Source organism: Platichthys flesus, chromosome 5 (genome assembly GCF_949316205.1).
Source record: "Platichthys flesus chromosome 5, fPlaFle2.1, whole genome shotgun sequence".
Lineage (NCBI taxonomy): Eukaryota > Metazoa > Chordata > Actinopteri > Pleuronectiformes > Pleuronectidae > Platichthys > Platichthys flesus.
Genome location: NC_084949.1, coordinates 11,204,065 through 11,230,786, shown reverse-complemented (window position 1 = coordinate 11,230,786; position 26,722 = coordinate 11,204,065). Strand labels below are relative to the sequence as shown.

General features: G+C 40.0%; 5 protein-coding genes across 6 annotated transcripts; 2 read left to right on the top strand and 3 right to left on the bottom strand.

Moving 5' to 3' along the window:
• The first annotated feature begins 149 nt into the window (after positions 1 to 149).
• On the top strand, positions 150 to 7,165 carry vps37a (VPS37A subunit of ESCRT-I). The gene is made up of 12 exons (XM_062388001.1): positions 150 to 627; positions 1,465 to 1,539; positions 2,416 to 2,533; positions 3,616 to 3,719; positions 3,939 to 4,146; positions 4,342 to 4,412; positions 4,508 to 4,635; positions 4,721 to 4,779; positions 4,890 to 4,958; positions 5,416 to 5,559; positions 5,688 to 5,776; positions 5,966 to 7,165. Exons 1-11 carry the CDS (start codon positions 518 to 520, stop codon positions 5,766 to 5,768), a joined length of 1,167 nt encoding a protein of 388 aa, XP_062243985.1. The 5' UTR covers positions 150 to 517; the 3' UTR covers positions 5,769 to 5,776; positions 5,966 to 7,165.
• A 2,815-nt stretch (positions 7,166 to 9,980) lies between these two features.
• Positions 9,981 to 15,107, top strand: nsmce1 (NSE1 homolog, SMC5-SMC6 complex component). Of its 2 annotated transcripts, XM_062388708.1 has the most exons (9): positions 9,981 to 9,999; positions 10,560 to 10,689; positions 11,803 to 11,929; positions 12,393 to 12,514; positions 12,680 to 12,757; positions 13,128 to 13,274; positions 13,996 to 14,112; positions 14,667 to 14,793; positions 14,963 to 15,107. In XM_062388708.1, exons 2-9 carry the CDS (start codon positions 10,687 to 10,689, stop codon positions 14,995 to 14,997), a joined length of 756 nt encoding a protein of 251 aa, XP_062244692.1. In that variant the 5' UTR covers positions 9,981 to 9,999; positions 10,560 to 10,686; the 3' UTR covers positions 14,998 to 15,107. The 2 variants fall into 2 exon arrangements, with proteins under 2 accessions (XP_062244692.1, XP_062244693.1); XM_062388709.1 differs by lacking the exon at positions 9,981 to 9,999 and having other exon boundaries at positions 10,689 to 10,815.
• A 958-nt stretch (positions 15,108 to 16,065) lies between these two features.
• Positions 16,066 to 17,103, bottom strand: LOC133953419 (trace amine-associated receptor 13c-like). The gene has a single exon (XM_062387337.1). It carries the CDS (start codon positions 17,101 to 17,103, stop codon positions 16,066 to 16,068), a length of 1,038 nt encoding a protein of 345 aa, XP_062243321.1.
• Positions 17,104 to 19,714: 2,611 nt separating this feature from the next.
• On the bottom strand, positions 19,715 to 21,465 carry LOC133953418 (trace amine-associated receptor 8b-like). Its single transcript, XM_062387336.1, has 2 exons — positions 20,264 to 21,465; positions 19,715 to 19,725 (listed from the first exon to the last, which is right to left on the bottom strand). Exons 1-2 carry the CDS (start codon positions 21,276 to 21,278, stop codon positions 19,715 to 19,717), a joined length of 1,026 nt encoding a protein of 341 aa, XP_062243320.1. The 5' UTR covers positions 21,279 to 21,465.
• Positions 21,466 to 23,876: 2,411 nt separating this feature from the next.
• On the bottom strand, positions 23,877 to 25,479 carry LOC133953417 (trace amine-associated receptor 8b-like). Its single transcript, XM_062387335.1, has 2 exons — positions 24,426 to 25,479; positions 23,877 to 23,887 (listed from the first exon to the last, which is right to left on the bottom strand). Exons 1-2 carry the CDS (start codon positions 25,438 to 25,440, stop codon positions 23,877 to 23,879), a joined length of 1,026 nt encoding a protein of 341 aa, XP_062243319.1. The 5' UTR covers positions 25,441 to 25,479.
• Positions 25,480 to 26,722: the final 1,243 nt, after the last annotated feature.

Here is a 26,722-nt window from a genome sequence, read left to right as displayed (position 1 = left end):
CCTGACGTTTCCTTACACATAATGAGTGATCCCAGTCTTCTATACACACTGAGGCCGTTATTGATTGTTGGTAAAGAGGGATTGTTGAAGCAGGATACATGAGCCCTACTCTAAGGTTGAAAACAGGAAGCCAGTTGTGACGTCAACTCGCTGCGGTACGTAGGACGTAAATAAGTTGATCAAGCTTTTACTCGCAAGCTTGTTGTCTTCCTGTAGCTGTAATCACCCGTCACCCGTCACCTGGTGACAGTACACCATCTACGGTCCAGCCCGCGGAGATAGAACGGATTTGACGGGGCTATGCCATCTGAGTTTGTACTGTTACTACAGAGAAAAGCTCGTGGGGACAACAAACCAGGGTGTTTATCCGGCGAGCTAACTGTGCGTTAGCATCGCTGAACTCCACTTCGTGCGCTCTCCATGCTCACTCTCTCTACCATCTCCTCTCCGGGTGCTGTCCTCGGCCTGTAGCTTCTTCTCTCGTCGGGTCCAGTGCTCGGTCTCTCGCCAGGAGAGGATGAACTGGCTCTTCCCCTCGTCCAAAGGCTCCGGACCTCTCCCTCCTCTCAACAGCCTACAGCAACAAAGACAGCGGCAGGTCGAGTCGCTCAAAGCCGCCCACCCCAGGTAACGAGCGCAGCCACCGGCGGCTACACCAACCAGACCCCGGTGCTGCTAGTTAGCTTGCCCGCATGGAATACGGCCACCATAGGGTTTCCCGATCACTCAATCTATGTCAGTTTAATCGGTTTACCTAGCTTAGCTAGTCACCTGGCTCTCAGCTAAATCACAATAAACACGCTAGGCTAGGCTTATACAAATCTGACAGGCATTTTATAATATGTCATGTGTTTACTGCCACATTAGTCACTTGTTTGTTTAGTTGCGTAAACCATCACCCCTCTCCGTGTGGGTGTTTGAGTTGAGTGACTTGTGAGAGCTAACCTCTCCTCGAGCTAACTATCCTGACATGGTTAGCTCGAGGAGCTGGGTTAGCTAACTAGCTAATGAAGTCATACAGGGACCGTGACGTTGCCTATTTTTTTAGAGCCGTTGACACGCGTTGTGGCGTCACCCTGTCCTATGATCATACCATTGTCTGACAAGACAACTTGTTACGCATGCACTTTTACAAGGAGCTAGCTCACTAGATGGGGGGATTAAAGTATTAGCCTTTGTTTACCAAGTAGCTTCTGTCCTCACAGTGACTTGCTTTCTTTATCTTCACATGTATTGAAAGTTTCAGTACATATATTAATGGAACGGTCAGAATAACATTACACTGTTAAATGTCCCAGGTTACGGTTTACGATTTAAAGATTTCCTCTGATTAATCTCTCTTCAATCTAGCAGAATCCCCAAACACATGGAAAACACAAAGCAAGTTATTGTAATCTTTGGCAGACATGACCACATATTCTAGATTACACATCCTGACATTGTTGCGTTTCTCCTTCTCCTCAGCGTTGCAGAGATCCAGAAGGATGTGGAGTACAGAATACCATTCACCGTCAACAACTCCACCATTAATGTCAACATGTGAGTCAATTTTTACACAGTCACAGTGAGAGCATCGAAAGCAGATGGTGGGTCTGCTTCACTTAATCATCTTCTGTAACCTCAGTATAACACTGTAATCAATACCTATACAATGACATTTCCATGATTCTCCATACCCAATTTCATACCTCGGCAAAAAACAAAACAATGAATCCCATTTTTCAAAAATGTTTGAGCATACAACATACGCGTGTGTGTGTCTGCTCGTCTCTGTCACTCTGTCTAAATATATATCTCAAACTCCTGAACAAACCAAACTAACACAAAGCAAACCCTAACCACAGGTCCCAAGAACCTCTGACCAGTGCCCATGTATTGTCTTGTACCTACACTACAGTTAAAAAGTACTGTGACGTTTTCAGAATTTTGGCATCAATAACTTCTTAAATACTGTTTATTGATTGTAAGTAAGGACGTTTTTGTACATGAATTACAATCTTAATATGCTTTTCTCAGTATGGGCCTTTTTATAAGGTGGTAGTACCACAAGCAGAGTCATTCTCCCTTCATAACACTTAATAAATATGTTCTATTCGCATGTAACAAAACACAAAGCTGCAAATGTTAATAGTGTCTAAATAACTCTACAATAAGTCTTTCTTATTCAGAACATGTTCCTTAGTCTAAAGGGAAGGTTTGCTCATAAATAACTCCCTAGTAGTTTGACACTTATTAACCCACACAGGCTCCCTATTCCAAAGTTGCCTCTTTTCCACACTTAGTTAATCCATTATAGCCCACAACTTCTTAAGCGATGGGTTACAGCTTGAAAAAGTTATATTATTTGAGTACATTTTTAGTCAGTTCTTCAAGATTATATGGCACAATTATGCAATTTTCTCTTCTTTCTTTCAGTCTGCTACCGCCACAGTTCCCTCAGGAGAAGCCAGTGGTCAGTGTCTATCCCCCTGTCGGACATCATTTAGTTGACAGCAATAATGGCACCATGATCAATAGTTCACTCATCACCAATGTAAGTAATTTTCCAAACTTTGGATTTTGATTGATTTGGTGAAGCTGGTGGTTTTCACCAGTGGTTTCTTCAGGCGTTTGCTGGAATGTTGAAGGGAAGGAGATCTTTGGGTGTGTATTTAGTCAGGTCTTTGATTGGTGACAGCTTTTCTCGGTGGGGGAGATATGCATGACAATATGTATAAAAACACAACCCAGGGTGTTGTTTTGTTTTTTTGTTTTTTCTCACAGTACTGTCGGACATAAGCAAGAAGAAGAGTGAAACCAATATGGTCACTGATGATGACGTCCTAAACTAAAACAAGTCTTATTGTGAATTGATTTTAACTTTGCAACTTCATTTGGTTTAGGTGCGGCACATAAATGCTTAGTTGTTCTATCTTAACCCTATAGGTCACTGTTGGCCTTTTTGTTGGCTGGGTAGATGATCATGGTGTATGGTAATGTATACACTAATACAGATTTAGTCAGTAGTAGTATTATGATTTTTAAATAGCGGGGAAGGTGGACTGAATGTTGTACTTCAGCTTCACAACTAGATACATCTGACTGACACTGAAATGACTAGAGACAAACAGAAGACCTTTGCAAGATTCAGTCCATTGTGAAGTTAAAATTAAAATTTGCTTTTGTTTTCAGCACACAAGTGTTCTGACCAAGAACAAAGTGTTCATAATATAATGCTTTTAAGAAATGTACAGTATAGTTTGTTTTTTATCTCCTTTGTGAATGGTTCCAACATCCCAACCATTGTCTCTCATTTGTGAACCAAAGCCAACTTCTTATCTAAGTTTCTTCACTAAAATGTTGATGTAGTTTTTCTACACAAATCAATAAACATGGTATATTTCAAATACCTGATCACAATAGTGATTGCGTTTTGTGAAGAAATCTGATTACTGGACAACTGTAAACTTGTGTTTGACAGTTAATCAATAAATGTCTTGATTGTTCCTTTGCTTCTTTCTTCTCCCTCAAAAAAACATCACTTATTTCAAGTATTTGTTAGGTCATGCTTGAGCTTTTTCTGTACTGTTGTTCTCACCCTCCTCTTGTGAATTTGTTTGGTTGTGCGTGCTGTAGTTTGGGATGCACTCAGATCTGGGTAAGGTCATTCAGAGTCTGTTGGACGAGTTCTGGAAAAGTCCTCCTGCTTTGATGTCCACTGGTGCTGCTGGCTTTCCATAGTGAGTTTAATCTCAATATTTTAACTTAATAACAGCAAACACATATACACACTTGTTATTTAACTAATGATTAAAATCAGGTCATAACAAATAAAGTCCCAGCTTATAAAAATGAATATTTATCGCTGATGTTCTCAATAAATATATTTGATCACGTGTCTTATGCTTTCGTACATTAATCTTTTTTATCTTTCTCTTTTTCCCCTCCATGAATCTCAGCAATTTGTACAAGCCATCAATTCAGCCTTACCCCACTCAGGCTTTCCACTATGGTCATAGACACGTGGGTCCCAGTCAGACGCCATCTCCTGGAGCAGCTCCCATGCCTCACCCAGGGGTCGACAGCGCTCACATGCTGCCTCGTGCTCCAGCTCCATACGGACTGATTTCTGATCTGCCACTGCCCGTACCTACAGGAGACCTACAGGTACACTGCACACCGACAAACAGACCCACAGGGACCATCATGTGAGCTTTAAGTTGTAAATTCAAGAGAGGCCATATAAATCAGAATAGAAAAAAATATGGTTCCTGCAATTTAATCAAGTTCACACAATCAGGTTCTTTCATAGAAGCAGGTTCAAGTACATGATGTGTTCACAAGCCCTCTTTTCTTTCTCAGGCTGGACTGAACGAACATAATTACAGGATGCCGGAAATTCCAGAGACTTTCTCTGAACTCAGTGACATGAAGTAAAGTTTTCTAAAATATTTTTTTAATTTAAATGTTATAATGTGGATTATTTTGTACTGATTATTGATGTCTATCGTTCTCTTGTTCATCTCAGTCTGACTTCGCTGTCAGACCTGTCTGAAAATGAAGACTTGCTCCTGGAGTTCTTTGTGAGTTTGCCACAGCTCAAGCAGATCACAGGCGACAAAGAAGAGCTGGTCAACAGCATAGTGGGCATGGCTAGTAAGTTTGTCCTCCTGCCTTATAGGCCTGTCATGAAAGTGAAGTTGAGCTCCTCTCAACTTAATTTTTTTTTTGTCATTTACAGAGAAAAACCTTCAGATGGAGCCACAATTGGAAGGGAAACGCCAAGAAATGCTTTACAAGGTTTTGTTCTTATATCAGCTCCTTTTTATATGCACACAAATACACAACATACCCACTCAGGCAATTATCTGGCAGTTAACGTTGTGGTGGTTTGTCTGTTGTGTTCACAGTATGAACAGCTAACTCAGATGAAGTCGGACTTTGAGACGAAGACGCAGAGACAGCATGAACTCAGTGATGTAAGAGGCTTCACTCATCACACTATGATTGGCAACAGTGACATTATTGCATGGAAGCTTCTTATGACCCGTTGATTGACCTGCTTTCAAATTGATGTTTCATTACATTTTTAATTTAAACACCCATTTATAAACCTTCCTGTAAAGCTGTCAGTGTTGGCAAACTGACTAATTTCCAACTGTAGTCTTTTGGCCAGATGTTTTTGTGAGCCATCTGGCTTTGTCTTTAAATTTTTGGAGTTAGAACTAAGCAAATATGGTTTGTTACCTGAATTGTAGAAGCCCAAATGAATGTAGTTGTCTGGTATGAGAAATCTAAGACAGCATTGTTGTTACTGTCAAATTGAGGAAACCAGATGAGTATTTAAGACTTTGAAGAGACCATTCCAAAAATGCTTAAACTGAATCTGAATCCTATGCTTTGTTTCTTATCTAAGTGTCTGTAATCCCCTGCTAGAGTTGCAGTCTTAGTACTTTACAGGCTCGGTTAAAAGTTGCGGCCCACCAGGCTGAGGAGGAGTCAGAGGAGACGGCTGAAAACTTCCTGGAGGGACGTTCAGAAATAGACGAATTCCTGGCCGGCTTCATGGAGAAGAGAACGGTGGGAGACCTGATCTGCAGTTTTTGTGTGACGACAGTTGTGTTACATTGTCAGTCTGAATGTTAGCACAAGGGAAGTTCACAACACAAGTGGAAGTAATGTGTTTGATGGCTCTTGTTTTTCAACAGCTTTGCCACAGCAGAAGGGCCAAAGAGGAGAAGTTGCAACAGTCCATCAGCACACATGGACAGTTTCCTACCAGCCACTAGAGCACAAGGTACATCAAACACATCAGCAAACACTCATGCGCACAATCTAACAAATCAACTGATAGACAGAGCATAGGGAAACTGGTGTCTCTCAGCTGACTGTTGCACAACAAGCAGAACTCGTGCTATTAACTTTTAACTCAACTTACCACCATTTGTCGTTGTCATCTGTTCATTCCACTTCTTACCTTCCTCAGGTTTTGGTGTTTTCTCAGCCTACTGCTGCCAACTAAAAGGATAAAGACACTAGGGAGGAGGAAGCACACTGAGTCAAATGGGGCACTTTGAAGATATAGAAAGTTGCTGATGACAATGGTGGGCTAAAAAAAAGAAGCCGCCTGTTGAGTTCGTTACGGTAATGTTTGACCGTGTGAGAGCAAGGATGGAAGAGCTGGGAAGTCACGACAGGGAGGCAGAGACTGGAAGAGTGGTGGACACATGCCTAGCGGTTCCACCACATTACTAAGGATTGATCACATTGTGGATAATTTGTTATGTCTCTGACTTTTCTGTCCAGGATCTGTGTCATTTTTGGTGCAACGGATCAGGGTCGTTGATGATATGAACACTTTTGACAGGATGGCAGTATACAATTCTTAGGACAGTATTCCCAGTCTTACATCTTTTCATGCAATGACTAAGTACATGTCATTTATAGATGAACTGTGATAACAGTGATGTCGGGTTTTTCAGTCCCTGAGATCTTGTCAGGTCCTTGCAAGGACGGGGCAGGGTTTTTAACTTGGGGTGTGGAAATGTAAACTGCAGTTTCCCCTTGAGCAATTTCGGGAAAACCTCTTTAACATCAGTGTGTTTGCACATCAAGAATAATTTGATTTGACCCGTGTTCATTTATCTATTGAATGTTTTTAGAAATTTGTTTCTAGTTCGACATAAACAAAATAACAGAACAATCATGTGTATTCTTCAGTTACTGTCAAAGCTTGTGGTTTTTATATATATAGTCTGTGTTACAACAACACATTGATCAGTTTTACTATATATAAAGTTGATTACAATCAGCTTAAGGGGGGAGTCAGAGTACTGTAAAATATATAAACGGTTTGATAACACTATCTAAATTCCACATGTTTTACAATAATCAAATCATTTTTGTATTTGTATAACACACTGATGGTTTTTCACTGATTAGCATCATTATGACCCAACCTTTTTTTTTATTATCACGTCATTTGAGTTTGAAGTGTTTGAAGAGCCTCAGAAGATTTAGGACATAGGTGCGGAATATTAGGTGAAATGCTGCCATAAAAGTTGATGACATTGGATACTGTATTTAAATAGTGTTAATAATAGGCTATATTGTAATCAAAGACTCAGACACCTTGTATTATATGTTCCTATTTAATTTGTTAAAGTAATAAAGAATTTAGAATAAATCTGGGTTGTTTTACTTCTTATTAACAAATCTCAGAGAATTATTAATACTTTGACCCTATACCACATACCTCTAACATAATATCTTTACAGTGTCATTGTGTGGGAAATTATGCTTCTATAAGCATTTGTATTGATTGCACATTTATGGATTCATAAAAAGGTCCTACATTATGGGCTGATTTGTAAGTACTAGGTAACTCTGCTTATAACTGCAGTGTGTCTTATGGTAACCTATAAAGGGGTGTTGTTTTTGGCTAAAGGTTTTAAAAACCTTACATAATATTAATGATTTTTATTTCATATTTCTAACCAATCGTTCCAGTTGTTATTCAGTCGTGCTTTCATCTGACAAAGGAGCAGGTTCACACCTTCATAACAAGTCAAACCTCGGGTGCATTAAAGTTAAAGTTTTTGTAATAATTTGTACTGCTTAAACACGTGACGCAACCAAGTGAGTAGAGAACTGAGAGTACCTATATACATGATAAGTAACCAATAGCTGCCTCCATAGGATCATAAACTAATTGGATATCCTTTCTCTGCTATAACTGCCACATGATTATATACCAGCCACATGTTATAGCTTTCCCATGATTGTATTTGCTTTAAAAATGTATATACCCATCACATGATTATAGATTCTCTACATCCTGAGATTAAATTCAATACTTTTCAAGACCCTTCTAATATTTTTAGACCCCAGTGCCACTAGGAGCTGTAACCGTTTACATCAGCGACACAATTGAGTTTGAGAATGCAAAATTAAATGAAGTTTGACAGAACTTCTATGTAGCACTGTATCAACATAACAGAATTCAGATAGGCCGGGAGGGAAAAAAGCTCAAAAGAATGAATTGAGTTATTAAGCCAAAAGCAGTGTTGTGCAAGTTTACACCTCTCATGAACTAGTTCAAATATCAGTTCATACACGTAAACATGAATAGTTCACGTTCATAGTTCACCATTTAAATCCTGAACTAGTTCATAGTTCAGTTCATTTCATGGTTTTAAGGTGGAAAGTGAGAATGAAAGACTTAACTTGTTAAAAAAAACCTTATTCATCACTACCCCTTGCCTTTACTGTTGGAATCTTTATCAGACAGTGTGTAAAAATCCCTCTCTGCTTTCTCTTGCCATCTGTATATGAGACCGAGAGCTGTTGTGTTGCAGGTATGACCTGCCCCTTTAAGGAAAGTTTGTAGTGTGTGACGTAGTGCAGCTGGGTATTGTGGGTCAAGACGCTAAAAGTGTGTGTATAACGAGAAGTGACGGACCACCTAGAGGTGATGCCAGTGTTGCTCCTGCTGTATATCCGAGAAATGAAGTGGCCGCATTCCAAGTAAAGAAACATCTCCTCCTCCTTATTCACGGAGCGGTCCGTCGGCTGGTTACCGGCCAGACAGCGAGCCAAGATAACCAGTGACAGGGGCGGCTCCTGGTACAGGCGACATAGGAGACTGATTTCTCATGACGTGAAACATGCAATTTAAAACAGTACATTAAGTCACACCATCATCCTCTAACACCGGGGACTTACCGGAGGTAGAAGCGCTGTGAAAAGCGGTCCACTTCCTTTCCTCGCCCATGTTAAATACTTGGGCTGTTCGCACCGGGAAGAACCGGGAGGCTCCGCGGCCACACACGCACACACATAATCTCCTGCCAAGACCAGCATCAATTACCCCTGAAACAGGGCGGAGAAATGATGATGATGATGACAAATTTAATATATATATAAAAAAAAAATGTAATTAAAAATTAAATTAAATTAAATTAAATAAAAAAAATTAAAAAAAATGGGCAATGGACTTCTGCACATGCTGCGCAGAAGCCCACTGCGAACATCTACGCAGAGGTCTACTACGCACATCTGCGCAGAAGCCCATTGCGCACATGCTGCACAGAAGCCTACTGGTGAAGAAATGGTGAAGACTGGGATTGTACTGGTAACCTTCTGGTCAGAGGACGACCGCTCTAGCCCGAGATATTAATTTTATGACAGTCTTGGTGTTTTCTCAGAGGATAATTCCTGGAAGTTGATGAAGGGCCGACATCTATGAGTGTGTACAACTTAATGGACTTGATTGTGACACAGTTATCTTATTTGTGTGATGAACATGTACATTTGAATATGATGTGGACTCTACATCAGCTTTATTTATACTACTTAGTAAGTTCTATGTATCTGTGCAGTGTTAAAAGTGCTACACACAATAAAAAGCTATTATTGTTATGAAATTAGAAAAAGTGATGACCACACCTCCAGACTCATGGAGGTGTGTGTGTGTGTGTGTGTGTGTGTGTGTGTGTGTGTGTGTGTGTGTGTGTGTGTGTGTGTGTGTGTGTGTGTGTGTGTGTGTGTGTGTGTGTGTGTGTGTGTGTGTGTGTGTGTGTGTGCGCGTGCGCTTGTGTTCGTGCGTGCGTGCGCGTGAGAGAGAGAGAGGGGCTGCAGGGGGACTGGTGCCGGGCTGGGACCTGAAGGGCTCGGGAGCTCAGGTGGTGCTCGACCCCGGGGGCCTCACCTTTTTTTTTCTGCTGCAGATGAAGGGGGCCTTCTCCTGGGTCGGAGTCGCTGCTGCTCGGCATCACGCACACGGCATGAATCTGCCTGGAGGAGATTAGGAGAACAACAAACGCCGGTGCTGGAGTGAGCGCGAAAGGCGGAAAGGAGCGGGTACCCGGCGGCCCCTGCGTGTTCTCCGGTACCGGCTCCGTCTGTCTGTGCGCCTGGCGAACAACAAATCTACACCACGTGACGAACTCACCTCAAGAGTCGGCGGAAACGTGAACGAGTTGTAGTTTGAATCCTACACGCAGTGTTGCCAACTCCTGTGTAAGGAAAGTAGCTATTGGCTGGCCCAAAAGTCGCTAAATGACGTTATCGCTGTAGGATGTACAAAAAGTGAGAAAAAACACCCTAAATATGTTTAGAACAAATTAGCTTTCTACTACGGAAGCGTATTGCAGTTGGAAAAAAAAATGATTGCAGACATTTTTACTGTAAAGATTGAGAGAGTAAAGTCCAACATGTGTACAGTAAATATGTTTAATATTCAGTATGTAGGTAGTCAGAGAGGTCCTGAACAAAGGCATATCAGTCATTCTCTGAACTAATTGACTTAAGTATTTTTATAGAACTTTGAAATATTCAGAAATGAACTGATTTGATTGTACACATGTTGGAGATAACTTTGAAAAATCTCCAAATCTATACAGTAAAAATGTTTGATACTCATGTATGTAGGTAGTCAGGGAGGTCCTGAACACAGGCATATCAGTCTCTCTATGAAATTATTGAGCAAACTGTTTTTAAAGTACTTGAAGTATCCTGAAATGATCTATTCCACAGTGAAAACTGTGGACTTCAGGTGACACCTCCAAATGTGCCTACAGCTCCTACACAGCAGGTGGCGATAATTCCCCGCTCGTCTCAATCTAGCTGAACTCTGCTCAGAGGAGGAGAAGAAGCAGGAGGCGGGACACGGACCGGAAGACGCTCACTGTGGGAGCAGAGCTGAAGATGGTAAAGTTGTTCACGAATAATCTTCATTTACTTCGTTCTGTCAAACAGTGACACTGCAAACCAGCCTGAATTAAACCTTGAAGAGTTGAACAGTTGTTAAGTGGTGCGGTCCAGGCTGTGGCGCAGGTTAGCTAACTGTTAGCTAACTGCCTGTGAGGCTCATGGGTTTGAAAACAGTTACCATCGCGGCTCTGTCTGTTGTCAGTGGGATGGCCTCGCTAACCCGAGTTAAACTAATGCAGAGTAGTACAACGTCTTCAAGCGAATGGGAGGGTTGATCAGTTCGGTTTAAAACGGTTCCAGAGAAGTGTTGGTTTAACTCGTGGTCTTTCTGGGGGACAGACAGCTATGTGTAAATAATGTGAGCAATCTAACATCTGTCCATCTTCTCTGTTGACTGTAGATTATTGTTATTATTATAGCAATAATTATTATTTTAACTCAATAGGTAATTCAACAACATATAATAGAAATATAAATGCTCTTATTAGAGTTCCTCACGGCCATGGTTCTTGCTGATAGTTACAATAATTTATCACAAAATGATTGAAAGGTAATTAATCTGTAACAGGTAAGTACTTGTTTTAGTAATTTTAGTAGTTTTAGTAATTGTATAAGCCAAGCTGGAAAGCATCAGGTTTAGGTTCCATCATAGCATGACTATACTGTACAATAGTTGAATAGCCTATGGTGTGGACTGCTGGTTGTTGGACAAAACAGGACATCTAAATAAGACAATTAGCAACAAGCAATACATCCAGAAATTAGGCAGATTTAATTACTAATGAAATTTTTAGTTCCTGCTCTAATGTTGTTTTGACCGAGTGTTTAAACCTCAAAGACACTCTGTTTACTTTCACTGTATACAAACAAAAGTACAAAATTGTGATTATGGAGAAACAGGAAACAGTGAATGCTGAGGTTTCAACTTCAACTTACTTTTCCTATTTTGCCCTGAAATGTGTTTGTGACCAGCCTCTGTAGGATTCTCTGTGTGCATTGTGAAACCATGTGATTGTTGAGTTCACTGAGCCTGTTTGACTTTTATAATTATTTTCCTATATATTGTGAATTTGAGGCTGTGTAACCACCATTAACTTCTCTCCTCTACAGTCCAGAGATATGTCCCAGCAGATGGGAGACAGCCATCGAAGGCTTCTGCAATGCATGATGACCAATGGCATTGTGGATGAGCAAAGAGCACAGACACTTTACAAGCATTGCTGTGAAACACAAAACAGTGAGTTATTTAGAAATGTATCTTTACTCTACAATAGATCAACATGCTCCTGTGTGTCAGGAGACAGGTTTCATAGCAAACAGATTTCTGAATGACAAGAATAGATAGATAGACTGTTTCCTTTGCCTCTGATGTAAAATATGTCAACTGCATTTTCATGAACACATTGCTGGCCATTCATTTGCCTTTATTTTATTATCTTAATCTATCTTGAATCTACCAGAAATATATATATCCTTACATAATGATATAAACCATGGTGTGAAAAGTAAAAGAAGTAAAAGTCCAGGGCAGTGGATCCAGGAAGTTTCCTGTGTATTTTATTTACTACTGTAATTTGCATTTTCTTTAAACTGACGTAACTTTTTTTGCATAACTGTATTTACTTCTGACACTGAAGTTGAAGTCATGATTTGCCAGCCAGGTTTTTTGTGATCGTTGACCTTTTTTTCTTTTTTTGCAGCTCAGTACAATGCTGACCAACTGGACAGTTTCATCGATACCATCAACTCAAAGCTGCAGCCCATGTTCATGCAAATTAGAAAAGGGGTGTCGGAAGATAATGGTCAACAATACTACGCCCTGGTTCGTCTCATTTAATTCCTGTACTTGGCTTTTATTTCAGAGGGACAACAAATGGACAACAACAATTGCAAAAATCCATAAACTAATTTTACAAAGCCATCATGTGAAAAGACAATTGATAAACTGAGGTGTTATTAACCTCAGTTTTACTCTAATCCGGTCCAGGTGAACATGGCTGACACTGACATCACCAGGATGTCATCAGATTATGCCGACAACGAGCTGGAGCTGTTCAGGAAAACGGTGAGTTCACTGAAGGAGATCCCCAAAGCAGACTGTCACACCTGAAATAACTGAAACCATTGCACACTGTAATGCAATCCATGGCAACAGTCCCATAATGATTTATATCCTTTGTATTGAAATCGACTGACATATTAAACAAGTTACCCGTCCTCACTGCATTAAGGAAAAGAAGGAACGAGGCAGAGCTTAGTGGCAGCTGATGTTTGAGAAAACTGGTCACATGTACAAAGGTACCAGAAATGAATCTGTTGGGAGCAAATATGTAGCTATTTTCGGTTACGTTTGTTGTTCTCAAACACATGGCGATGAAACATGTCCCTGTTTACTCCACGAGAGTGTGTGAATAACTTGAGCTGTTCCGACTCAGATCGACCTGATCGTGGGTTCTGAGGATGGCAAGGCCTCCTCCACCGACATCCTGAACAGTGCAGACACCCTGACCAGCAAGAAGCTGAAGAAGAGTGAGACGGAGCACCTGTTGAACCGACTGGTGCACGACCAATGGCTCAATGAGGTGCAGCACTGAACACCATTTCCACCCAATTTGTGAAAATCTAATTTAAGTCATATTATCTCTGTTACGTTTTCAAAGCACTCTTCCCACTTTTCGTGTGGACAGAGCATTATGGTTTCACAAGGGTTTTCAGCACTTTCATAGAGTTTCAAATCAGCTGCATTTGTTATTGTAAAGCAAGTTTATCTTTGTTGGGCTATCTTTCAGCTAGCCAGTCTCTAAGATTATCATAAACGTATTCAGGTAGCTTTGTTAACCATATTACCATTGTAAAGGGTTGGTGGTTCGATCCCCGTCGCCTCCGGTCTTTGGGCAAGATGCTGAATTTACCCCTGAAACTGCCTCAGTATGAATGGTGTGTGTTAATGGCTGAATGTGGCTTGTGATGTAAAGCGCTCTTAGCAGTTGATAATAGTAGAGAAGAACTGTATACATTTAGTCTGTTTAGCATTTAAGGTGGAATTTCAGTCATGCAACATTAACAGTAGTTAAGTTCAAGGATACTCTAGTTTTTGGAGGATGGAACTGAGTTCCTTTCCAAAATGAGAAATGGGTCAAAACAAACAACAACAATATGTTTCTGTTCTAAATGAATGTTATCTACCAATAAATCCTCTGTTAATCTGATCAAATGTAACCACTCTGTTGGACCTAACCATTTTTTGCTCCAACTTCATACTGGTTTATTTAATGTGTGATCATTTACCGTTCCTTCATTTAGAAATGTGGTGAATACACCTTGTCCACCAGATGTATCATAGAGATGGAGCCATACATCCGCACAATGCACCAAGAGCAGGTCAAAGTTTGTCAAATCTGTCACAACATCGCTCTCCAGGTAAAGGTCTCCTCTGTTTGTCTGTTGTTGATCAAGTTCATCACCCTATGTTAATCCCTGAATCAAGTAGAGAAGTGTGCTTGTTATCTAGATAAACCTTACTGCTGAGAATTCATTTTTCTTATATTATAGTTACATGATTATATTCACAATTTATATTTTTTGACATTAATAACCTTATTTTGGGTGTGATGATAAATGGAGGAATCTAACTCGGTGCACATTTTGAGAAACAGAAAAACTCATTCATATAAAGCCGATTTAAAAAGAAAGTCAAATTAATGAATTTTATTTATATATATATATATATATATATATATAGAATAATTCAGTGAGAAAACCCATGGCAAATAAGATAAGGTTTTACAAATTAAAGTAAAAAAAACTAAATCATTTTAATCACGTATCCATATATATATATATATATATATGGATACGTATGAATACGTGATTACAATTATTTAGTTTTTTTTTACTTCAATTTGTAAAACCTTATCTTATTTCCCATGGGTTTTCTCACTGAATTATTATAATCTGATTTGTGTGTTTTTCAGAGCCAAATCTGTGAAAATCCTGTCTGTGGCATAAAGATCCACACCCCGTGTGTGGCCAGATACTTTAAAGGAAGATCCGAGCCGCGGTGTCCAGCTTGTGATGACTTCTGGCCTCATGAAATCCCTGGTATTTGCATTTACATTTACTTGTGAATGTTGTTGCATGTTCCAATATATTTTATTGTTACACACCTGCCTCACCCTGATCCATACCCAGGAGATTTCACATTATTATTTATTTGAATTTTTAAGAAAGACATAATACTTAAAATCACAAATTATACTGTTCTTCACAGAAATCAGACGACCCAGGTCTCAATCCAGGAAATAAGGGCTCAAACATCCGATTGTATTTCTGTTATTAAATGTGTTATATTTTTATAATTTTATAATAAACCAGAGTGATATAATAAAGGTTTTTCCTTTTATTTATTTTTTTACAAAAATAAGTGACAATGTGTTTCTTGCAAATGTCTTTATTATATATATATTAACACACAACTGTAACTGTAACTGTAAGGTGTGTACTTCTCACACCTTTTTACTAGACTCTCGATCAGACAAAAATTCTGGTCCTATTATAAAGAGATATTTTTATGAAACCAGAGGAGATGCAACAGATAATCTCCTGTTAAACTAGATTTAGAAATGCAGCTAAAAAAAAGTTTTGATATTAGTTTTCCATTTCTTCTGAATTATGGTGATTCATTTGACAATAGAGAAGAGAAGTAGAATTGCTGACATGATAATTGTATACTTTTCCTTAAAGGGATTTTCTCCACAACGTTTTATTTGATGAGATTTAATTTTACAGAACTTGACTTCTAAGAAAAATTATTATTTGCTGTTTTCATGTTGCTAAACTCAATATTTGTTATAAAATTAAATGCAACAACATGACACATTCAAACCACTGCAGATAATACGTATTGTAGCGTGTTCACACATTATATATATATTATACATTATCATTAAAGTGGCTGTATTACATATACTCACAAACATATATAATCACACCTGGGCTGGGCAATAAACAATATGCACAATTATTGTAACACAAATTTCCTCAAAAGCAATATAACAACATTTAAAATCACCCCCTTCACTCAGGGGCAAAAATCTGTCGTTACTCTTAAAATAAATAATGTGAAATTTATAGTGATAATTTTTTTGCTCTAATAAACACATTCTATTACTAAATAATACCATCAATGACTCTTTCTCAATCAAATCTCAAGTTTTGTTGTAATGCATCACCAAATGTTATTTGTTAAATTACCTAAACTTGTGATTGCTGACTCATTTTCTGGATGACAGTTACAATCTAGTTCTAGTTCTGTCACAGAGATGCTCTTAGGAAAGTACCATCAATGAAAATAATTTATATTCATGCAAAATGTCAGTGGAAGCAACATAAATCACAACCTGTGTTTATGCTCTGACTTAATAGTACACTTTCCTGAGAGGAATGCTGTTTCAATATCTTTAGGGTGACAATAATCTTGATTGATTTTCTAAACCAGGGATAGAAAAAGGCATAAATGAGGGGATTCAAACAGGAATTAAACAGGAGCCAGGACACGATGGGCCAAGCTGACGCACTGTTTGAGGTGTCCTCTCCCGCAAGAGACGGGTAATAGTACGGACAGAAGGTCATCAAAAACACCAGTATGACCACACCCAGAGTCCTGGCTGCTTTCCTCTCTGACCTCTTGGCCGTGATCGTCACTGAAACGCCTGCAACAGCTGTAATATGAGACCGCAGGGCACGCGCCTGAGACACCGCCACAACAAACACTCTCATGTACAGTAGGACGATGGCCGAGCACGGGCCGATGAAAGTGATCACCAGGTCGACCGCACCGGAGACAAAGTTGATCACCACCACACACTCCCCGTAGCAGGAGCTGTGTCTGTCTGGCTGCCTGAGGTGGTCCTTCAGGATCAGCCCGCTGTAGAGGAGCGAGCAGGCCCAGCACAGACACACACACACCTCGATCCTGCTGCAGGTGATCTTGTTGTTGTAGTGCAGAGGGTGACAAATGGCCACGTAGCGGTCGATGGAGATGAGCACCATGTTCCCCACCGAGGCCGAGGTGAGAGTGAAGCCGATGATGTAGGACAGGGCGCACATGACCTCGCCCAGCCGCCAGCAGCTTTCTATGACTCTCACCATCTCCACCGGCATCACCAGCAGCCCCACGAGGAGGTCTGAGACGGCCAGGGAGAGCAGGAGCAGGTTGGTGGGGGTGTGGAGCTGGCGGAAGTGAGAGATGGAGATGATGACCAGCAGGTTGAGGGCTATCGTGAGCAAGGTGATGGAGGAGAGCAGCGCGTAGAGGAGGAGGGCCTCCGTGCGAGGACGAGTAGATCGCCTGCAGGAGGAGTTGAGGAGCTGAGGGTAGCAGAGCTCTGCAGCCTCCAGACCATCCATCATCCAGCGCTGAGGAGAGCTGGTGACCTGATGCTGCTGGGCTCAAGCAGCTTCTCTCATCGCACCATTGTGCAGCTCCTTTATCTGTGACAACACCCTGTGCTCCTCCTCTTCATCACTCTTCTTTTCGGCCACTGCTCACTCGAGTCTGTCAACTTTCACTCAAACATCCTCCTTATTTCTCCTCCCTCCACTGTCAGCTTATTTGTTTCTTATGTTCCTCGTCATCCCCCTCTTCTTCATCACCTCTTGTTTTGTTCCACCCTCCCTCCTTCCTTTTCCTGCTCTCCTCTGGCCACCCTGTCTCTTGATGCAACCTGGAGTGTTTTTCTTTTAACTGATGGAAAACTTTTCTTTGTTTTAAGATATATGTTTTCATTTTAAACAGTTTTTCAAAAGTAGGATTTTGAAAAATCAGATTCACTGTTCTTTGTAGACAATCTTGATGAATTGTCGAGGCTCTTACCAAATAGATAAATCTGTGGATTTGCGTCTGATCTTATTTGATTGATTAAATACACAGATTATAGTACGAATCAATAAATATTTTCTGTACAAGTAAAATTTGCTGCTTTTTTTCTATTTTAAATGAATATACCTCAAACATTGATTTCTGCTGGTCACACAAAACTACCAATTTGATCATTTCAACTATTGCTCTTAGAAGTGGTTATTTCTCATAATTTTTAGCCATTTATAAACCAAACATTTGATTATTTCATTAAGGTAGCAGTAGCAGTAGCAGTAGCAGCAGCTATTTCATTCCAGACTTCACAGGTGAGTGTTTGTCCCCTGCAGCTAAATTCTTGACAAATACTACAACAATGTTGAAAAAGGCCCTATCTCTCAATGAAACAATATCACAGTGATTTAGATCCACAACAACATTTTATTGGTTTAATTTCCAGGGTAATCCTTTAAGTAGGTTTTGCGTAATCCTGATAATTAACGAACAGAGACAAGCAAACAAATTAACAAACTCACTGATTTGAGCGGTCAGCATTCAGGGCCTGTCTGGAAAAGTTGTCCACTTTGGATTGGATCCCCTGTACCAACACGAGATGTTTCACCAAGAAAGGCCCAGGTGACCCAACAAAACAGGCAGGAGGTGTATTCATAGCTCTGGTGGCTTTACAGATGCTTCACACCTCTTTGTCCACAACCGTCACTGACTCCTTCCACACCAGTCCAGTCCAAACCATAGAGAAGCCTCAGGAATCATGTTTGACTGCAGACCTTGACTTTTTCACCCTTGTGTCTCAAATAAGGCAGCTGCATATATATAGTCTGTTACAGATGCCTATTGAAACTGCTGAGAATTAATTTTTCTTATATTATAGTTACATGATTATATTCACAATTTATATTTTTGGACATTAATAACCTTATTTTGGGTGTGATGATAAATGGAGGAATCTAACTCGGTGCACATTCTGAGAAACAGAAAAACTCATTCATATAAAGCCGATTTAAAAAGAAAGTTAAATAAAAAATTGTTTTACTTCAATTTGTAAAACCTTATCGTATTTGCCATGGGTTTTCTCACTGAATTATTATAATCCGATTTGTGTGTTTTTCAGAGCCAAATCTGTGAAAATCCTGTCTGTGGCATAAAGATCCACACCCCGTGTGTGGCCAGATACTTTAAAGGAAGATCCGAGCCGCGGTGTCCAGCTTGTGATGACTTCTGGCCTCATGAAATCCCTGGTATTTGCATTTACATTTACTTGTGAATGTTGTTGCATGTTCCAATATATTTTATTGTTACACACCTGCCTCACCCTGATCCATACCCAGGAGATTTCACATTATTATTTATTTGAGTTTTTAAGAAAGACATAATACTTAAAATCACAAATTATTCTGTTCTTCACAGAAATCAGACGACCCAGGTCTCAATCCAGGAAATAAGGGCTCAAACATCCGATTGTATTTCTGTTATTAAATGTGTTATATTTTTATAATTTTATAATAAACCAGAGTGATATAATAAAGGTTTTTCCTTTATTTTTACAAAAATAAGTGACAATGTGTTCCTTGGAAATGTCTTTATTATATATATATTAACACACAACTGTAATTGTAACTGTAACTGTAAGGTGTGCACTTGTCACACCTTCTTACTAGACTCTTGATCAGACAAAAAATCTGGTCGTATTATAAAGAGATATTTTTATGAAACCAGAGGAGATGCAACAGATAATCTGCTGTTAAACTAGATTTAGAAATGCAGCTAAAAAAATAAATCTAAAACTTGTTTTGATATCAGTTTTGCATTTCTACTGAATTATGGTGATTCATTTGACAATCCTGTGTAGAATTGCTGACATGATTATTATATACATTTTCCTTAAAGGGTAGGAGAACATTTTCTCCACAACGTTTTATTTGATGAGATTTTATTTTACAGAACTCAACTTTTAAGAAAAATTTACTATTTGCTGTTTTCATGTTGCTAAACTTGATATTTGTTATAAAATTAAATGCAACAACATGACACATTCAAACCACTGCAGATAATACGTATTGTGAGCGTGTTCACACATTATATATATTATACATTATCTTTAAAGTCAATAGTGGCTGTATTACATATACTCAAAAACATATATAATCACACCTGGGCTGGGCAATAAACAATATGCACAATTATTGTAACACAGATTTCCTCAAAAGCAATATAACAAAAATCCAACATATATAACGTTATAAAGCTCATTATTATGTAAGCGCAGTCAGGGGGTACAACACCTAATTATACCTCTGTTTGTTTTGCTGTTAATCAATTGTTTGTTATACTCTGGACGTAAAGAAGAATTTAAAATCACCACCTTCACTCAGGAGCAAAAATCTGTCTTTAGTCTTTAAATAAATAACGTAAAATTTATCGTGATAATGATCGACAGATTTTTTGCTGTAATAAACACGTTCTATTACTGAATAATTCAATCAGTGACTCTTTTCTCATTCAAATCTCAAGTTTTGTTCTAATGAATCACCAAATGTTATTTCTTGAATGACGTACACTTCTGATTGCTGACTCATTTTCTGGACGACAGTTACAATCTATTTCTGACACTGAGATGCTCTTAGGAAAGTACCATCTTTTTTCAATTTATATTCATGCAAAATGTCAGTGGAAGCAAACAACCTAAATCACAACCTGTGTTTATGCTCTGACTTAATAGTACACTTTCCTGAGAGGAATGCTGTTTCAATATCTTTAGGGTGACAATAATTTTGATTGATTTTCTAAACCAGGGATAGAAAAAGGCATAAATGAGTGGATTCAAACAGGAATTAAAATACAGTAGCCAGGACACGATGGGCCAAGCTGACGCACTGTTTGAGGTGTCCTCTCCCGCAAGAGACGGGTAATAGTACGGACAGAAGGTAATCAAAAACACCAGTATGACCACACCCAGAGTCCTGGCTGCTTTCCTCTCTGACCTCTTGGCCGTGACCGTCACTGAACCACCTGCAACAGCTGTAATATGAGACCGCAGGGCACGCGCCTGAGACACCGCCACAACAAACACTCTCATGTACAGTAGGACGATGGCCGAGCTCGGGCCGATGAAAGTGATCACCAGGTCGACCGCACCGGAGACAAAGTTGATCACCACCACACACTCCCCGTAGCAGGAGCTGTGTCTGTCTGGCTGCCTGAGGTGGTCCTTCAGGATCAGCCCGCTGTAGAGGAGCGAGCAGGCCCAGCACAGACACACACACACCTCGATCCTGCTGCGGGTGATCTTGTTGTTGTAGTGCAGAGGGTGACAAATGGCCACGTAGCGGTCGATGGAGATGAGCACCATGTTCCCCACCGAGGCCGAGGTGAGAGTGAAGCTGATGATGTCGATCAGGGCGCACATGACCTCGCCCAGCCGCCAGCAGCTTTCTATGACTCTCACCATCTCCACCGGCATCACCAGAAGCCCCACGAGGAGGTCTGAGACGGCCAGGGAGAGCAGGAGCAGGTTGGTGGGGGTGTGGAGCTGGCGGAAGTGAGAGATGGAGATGACGACCAGCAGGTTGAGGGCTATCGTGAGCAAGGTGATGGAGGAGAGCAGCGCGTAGAGGAGGAGGGCCTCCGTGCGAGGACGAGTAGATCGCCTGCAGGAGGAGTTGAGGAGCTGAGGGTAGCAGAGAGCTGCAGCCTCCAGACCATCCATCATCCAGCGCTGAGGAGAGCTGGTGACCTGATGCTGCTGGGCTCAAGCAGCTTCTCTCATCGCACCATTGTGCAGCTCCTTTATCTGTGACAACACCCTGTGCTCCTCCTCTTCATCACTCTTCTTTTCGGCCACTGCTCACTCGAGTCTGTCAACTTTCACTCAAACATCCTCCTTATTTCTCCTCCCTCCACTGTCAGCTTATTTGTTTCTTATGTTCCTCGTCATCCCCCTCTTCTTCATCACCTCTTGTTTTGTTCCACCCTCCCTCCTTCCTTTTCCTGCTCTCCTCTGGCCACCCTGTCTCTTGATGCAACCTGGAGTGTTTTTCTTTTAACTGATGGAAAACTTTTCTTTGTTTTAAGATATATGTTTTCATTTTAAACAGTTTTTCAAAAGTAGGATTTTGAAAAATCAGATCCACTGTTCTTTGTAGACAATCTTGATGAATTGTTCAGGCTCTTACCAAATATATAAATCTGTGGATTTGCGTCTGATCTTATTTGATTGATTAAATACACAGATTATAGTACGAATCAATAAATATTTTCTGTACAAGTAAAATTTGCTGCTTTTTTTCTATTTTAAATGAATATACCTCAAACATTGATTTCTGCTGGTCACACAAAACTACCAATTTGATCATTTCAACTATTGCTCTTAGAAGTGGTTATTTCTCATAATTTTTAGCCATTTATAAACCAAACATTTGATTATTTCATTAAGGTAGCAGTAGCAGTAGCAGAAGCTATTTCATTCCAGACTTCACAGGTGAGTGTTTGTCCCCTGCAGCTAAATTCTTGACAAATACTACAACAATGTTGAAAAAGGCCCTATCTCTCATTGAAACAATATCACAGTGATTTAGATCCACAACAACTTTTCATTGGTTTAATTTCCAGGGTAATCCTTTAAGTAGGTTTTGCGTAATCCTGATAATTAACGAACAGACAAGCAAACAAATTAACAAACTCACTGATTTGAGCGGTCAGCATTCAGGGCCTGTCTGGAAAAGTTGTCCACTTTGGATTGGATCCCCTGTACCAACACGAGATGTTTCACCAAGAAAGGCCCAGGTGACCCAACAAAACAGTCAGGATGTGTATTCATAGCTCTGGTGGTTTTACAGATGCTTCACACCTCTTTGTCCACAACCGTCACTGACTCCTTCCACACCAGTCCAGTCCAAACCATAGAGAAGCCTCAGGAATCATGTTTGACTGCAGACCTTGACTTTTTCACCCTTGTGTCTCAAATAAGGCAGCTGCATATATATAGTCTGTTACAGATGCCTATTGAAACTGCTGAGAATTAATTTTTCTTATATTATAGTTACATGATTATATTCACAGATTATATTTTTGGACATTAATAACCTTATTTTGGGTGTGAAGATAAATGGAGGAGTCTAACTCGGTGCACATTCTGAGAAACAGAAAAACTCATTCATATAAAGCCGATTTAAAAAGAAAGTTAAATAAAAAATTGTTTTACTTCAATTTGTAAAACCTTATCTTATTTGCCATGGGTTTACTCACTGAATTATTATAATCTGGTTTGTGTGTTTTTCAGAGCCAAATCTGTGAAAATCCTGTCTGTGGCATAAAGATCCACACCCCGTGTGTGGCCAGATACTTTAAAGGAAGATCCGAGCCGCGGTGTCCAGCTTGTGATGACTTCTGGCCTCATGAAATCCCTGGTATTTGCATTTACATTTACTTGTGAATGTTGTTGCATGTTCCAATATATTTTATTGTTACACACCTGCCTCACCCTGATCCATACCCAGGAGATTTCACATTATTATTTATTTGAATTTTTAAGAAAGACATAATACTTAAAATCACAAATTATTCTGTTCTTCACAGACATCAGACGACCCAGGTCTCAATCCAGGAAATAAGGGCTCAAACATCCGATTGTATTTCTGTTATTAAATGTGTTATATTTTTATAATTTTATAATAAACCAGAGTGATATAATAAAGGTTTTTCCTTTATTTTTACAAAAATAAGTGACAATGTGTTCCTTGGAAATGTCTTTATTATATATATTAACACACAACTGTAATTGTAACTATAACTGTAAGGTGTGCACTTGTCACACCTTCTTACTAGACTCTTGATCAGACAAAAAATCTGGTCGTATTATAAAGAGATATTTTTATGAAACCAGAGGAGATGGAACAGATAATCTGCTGTTAAACTAGATTTAGAAATGCAGCTAAAAAAATAAATCAAAAACTTGTTTTGATATCAGTTTTGCATTTCTACTGAATTATGGTGATTCATTTGACAATCCTGTGTAGAATTGCTGACATGATTATTATATACATTTTCCTTAAAGGGTAGGAGAACATTTTCTCCACGTTTTATTTGATGAGATTTTATTTTACAGAACTCAACTTTTAAGAAAAATTTACTATTTGCTGTTTTCATGTTGCTAAACTCGATATTTGTTATAAAATTAAATGCAACAACATGACACATTAGAACCACTGCAGATAATACGTATTAAGAGCATGTTCACACATTATATATATTATACATTATCTTTAAAGTCAAGAGTGGCTGTATTACATATACTCACAAATATATATAATCACACCTGGGCTGGGCAATAAACAATATGCACAATTATTGTAACACAAATTTCCTCAAAAGCAATATAACAAAAATCCAACATATATAACGTTATAAAGCTCATTATTATGTAAGCGCAGTCAGGGGTTACAACACCTAATTATACCTCTGTTTGTTTTGCTGTTAATCAAGTGTTTGTTATACTCTGGTTGTAAAGAAGAATTTAAAATCATCACCTTCACTCAGGAGCAAAAATCTGTCTTTAGTCTTTAAATAAATAACGTAAAATTTATCATGATAATGATCGACAGATTTTTTGCTGTAATAAACACGTTCTATTGCTGAATAATTCAATCAGTGACTCTTTTCTCATTCAAATCTCAAGTTTTGTTCTAATGAATCACCAAATGTTATTTCTTGAATGACGTACACTTCTGATTGCTGACTCATTTTCTGGACGACAGTTACAATCTATTTCTGACACTGAGATGCTCTTAGGAAAGTACCATCTTTTTTCAATTTATATTCATGCAAAATGTCAGTGGAAGCAAACAACCTAAATCACAACCTGTGTTTATGCTCTGACTTAATAGTACACTTTCCTGAGAGGAATGCTGTTTCAATATCTTTAGGGTGACAATAATTTTGATTGATTTTCTAAACCAGGGATAGAAAAAGGCATAAATGAGTGGATTCAAACAGGAATTAAAATACAGTAGCCAGGTCACGATGGGCCAAGCTGATGCACTGTTTGAGGTGTCCTCTCCCGCAAGAGACGGGTAATAGTACGGACAGAAGGTAATCAAAAACACCAGTATGACCACACCCAGAGTCCTGGCTGCTTTCCTCTCTGACCTCTTGGCCGTGATCTTCACTGAACCGCCTGCAACAGCTGTAATATGAGACCGCAGGGCACGCGCCTGAGACACCGCCACAACAAACACTCTCATGTACAGTAGGACGATGGCCGAGCACGGGCCGATGAAAGTGATCACCAGGTCGACCGCACCGGAGACAAAGTTGATCACCACCACACACTCCCCGTAGCAGGAGCTGTGTCTGTCTGGCTGCCTGAGGTGGTCCTTCAGGATCAGCCCGCTGTAGAGGAGCGAGCAGGCCCAGCACAGACACACACACACCTCGATCCTGCTGCAGGTGATCTTGTTGTTGTAGTGCAGAGGGTGACAAATGGCCACGTAGCGGTCGATGGAGATGAGCACCATGTTCCCCACCGAGGCCGAGGTGAGAGTGAAGCTGATGATGTCGATCAGGGCGCACATGACCTCGCCCAGCCGCCAGCAGCTTTCTATGACTCTCACCATCTCCACCGGCATCACCAGCAGCCCCACGAGGAGGTCTGAGACGGCCAGGGAGAGCAGGAGCAGGTTGGTGGGGGTGTGGAGCTGGCGGAAGTGAGAGATGGAGATGACGACCAGCAGGTTGAGGGCTATCGTAAGCAAGGTGATGGAGGAGAGCAGCGCGTAGAGGAGGAGGGCCTCCGTGCGAGGACTAGGAGATCGCCTGCAGGAGGAGTTGAGGAGCTGAGGGTAGCAGAGCTCTGCAGCCTCCAGACCATCCATCATCCAGCGCTGAGGAGAGCTGGTGACCTGATGCTGCTGGGCTCAAGCAGCTTCTCTCATCGCACCATTGTGCAGCTCCTTTATCTGTGACAACACCCTGTGCTCCTCCTCTTCATCACTCTTCTTTTCGGCCACTGCTCACTCGAGTCTGTCAACTTTCACTCAAACCTCCTCCTTATTTCTCCTCCCTCCACTGTCAGCTTATTTGTTTCTTATGTTTCTCGTCATCCCCCTCTTCTTCATCACCTCTTGTTTTGTTCCACCCTCCCTCCTTCTTTGTCCTGCTCTCCTCTGGCCACCCTGTCTCTTGATGCAACCTGGAGTGTTTTTCTTTTAACTGATGGAAAACTTTTCTTTGTTTTAAGATATATGTTTTCATTTTAAACAGTTTTTCAAAAGTAGGATTTTGAAAAATCAGATTCACTGTTCTTTGTAGACAATTTTGATGAATTGTCGAGGCTCTTACCAAATAGATAAATCTGTGGATTTGCGTCTGATCTTATTTGATTGATTAAATACACAGATTATAGTACGAATCAATAAATATTTTCTGTACAAGTAAAATTTGCTGCTTTTTTTCTATTTTAAATGAATATACCTCAAACATTGATTTCTGCTGATGACACAAAACTACCAATTTGATAATTTCAACTATTGCTCTTAGAAGTGGTTATTTCTCATAATTTTTAGCCATTTATAAACCAAACATTTGATTATTTCATTAAGGTAGCAGTAGCAGTAGCAGTAGCAGAAGCTATTTCATTCCAGACTTCACAGGTGAGTGTTTGTCCCCTGCAGCTAAATTCTTGACAAATACTACAACAATGTTGAAAAAGGCCCTATCTCTCAATGAAACAATATCACAGTGATTTAGATCCACAACAACATTTTATTGGTTTAATTTCCAGGGTAATCCTTTAAGTAGGTTTTGCGTAATCCTGATAATTAACGAACAGACAAGCAAACAAATTAACAAACTCACTGATTTGAGCGGTCAGCATTCAGGGCCTGTCTGGAAAAGTTGTCCACTTTGGATTGGATCCCCTGTACCAACACGAGATGTTTCACCAAGAAAGGCCCAGGTGACCCAACAAAACAGTCAGGATGTGTATTCATAGCTCTGGTGGTTTTACAGATGCTTCACACCTCTTTGTCCACAACCGTCACTGACTCCTTCCACACCAGTCCAGTCCAAACCATAGAGAAGCCTCAGGAATCATGTTTGACTGCAGACCTTGACTTTTTCACCCTTGTGTCTCAAATAAGGCAGCTGCATATATATAGT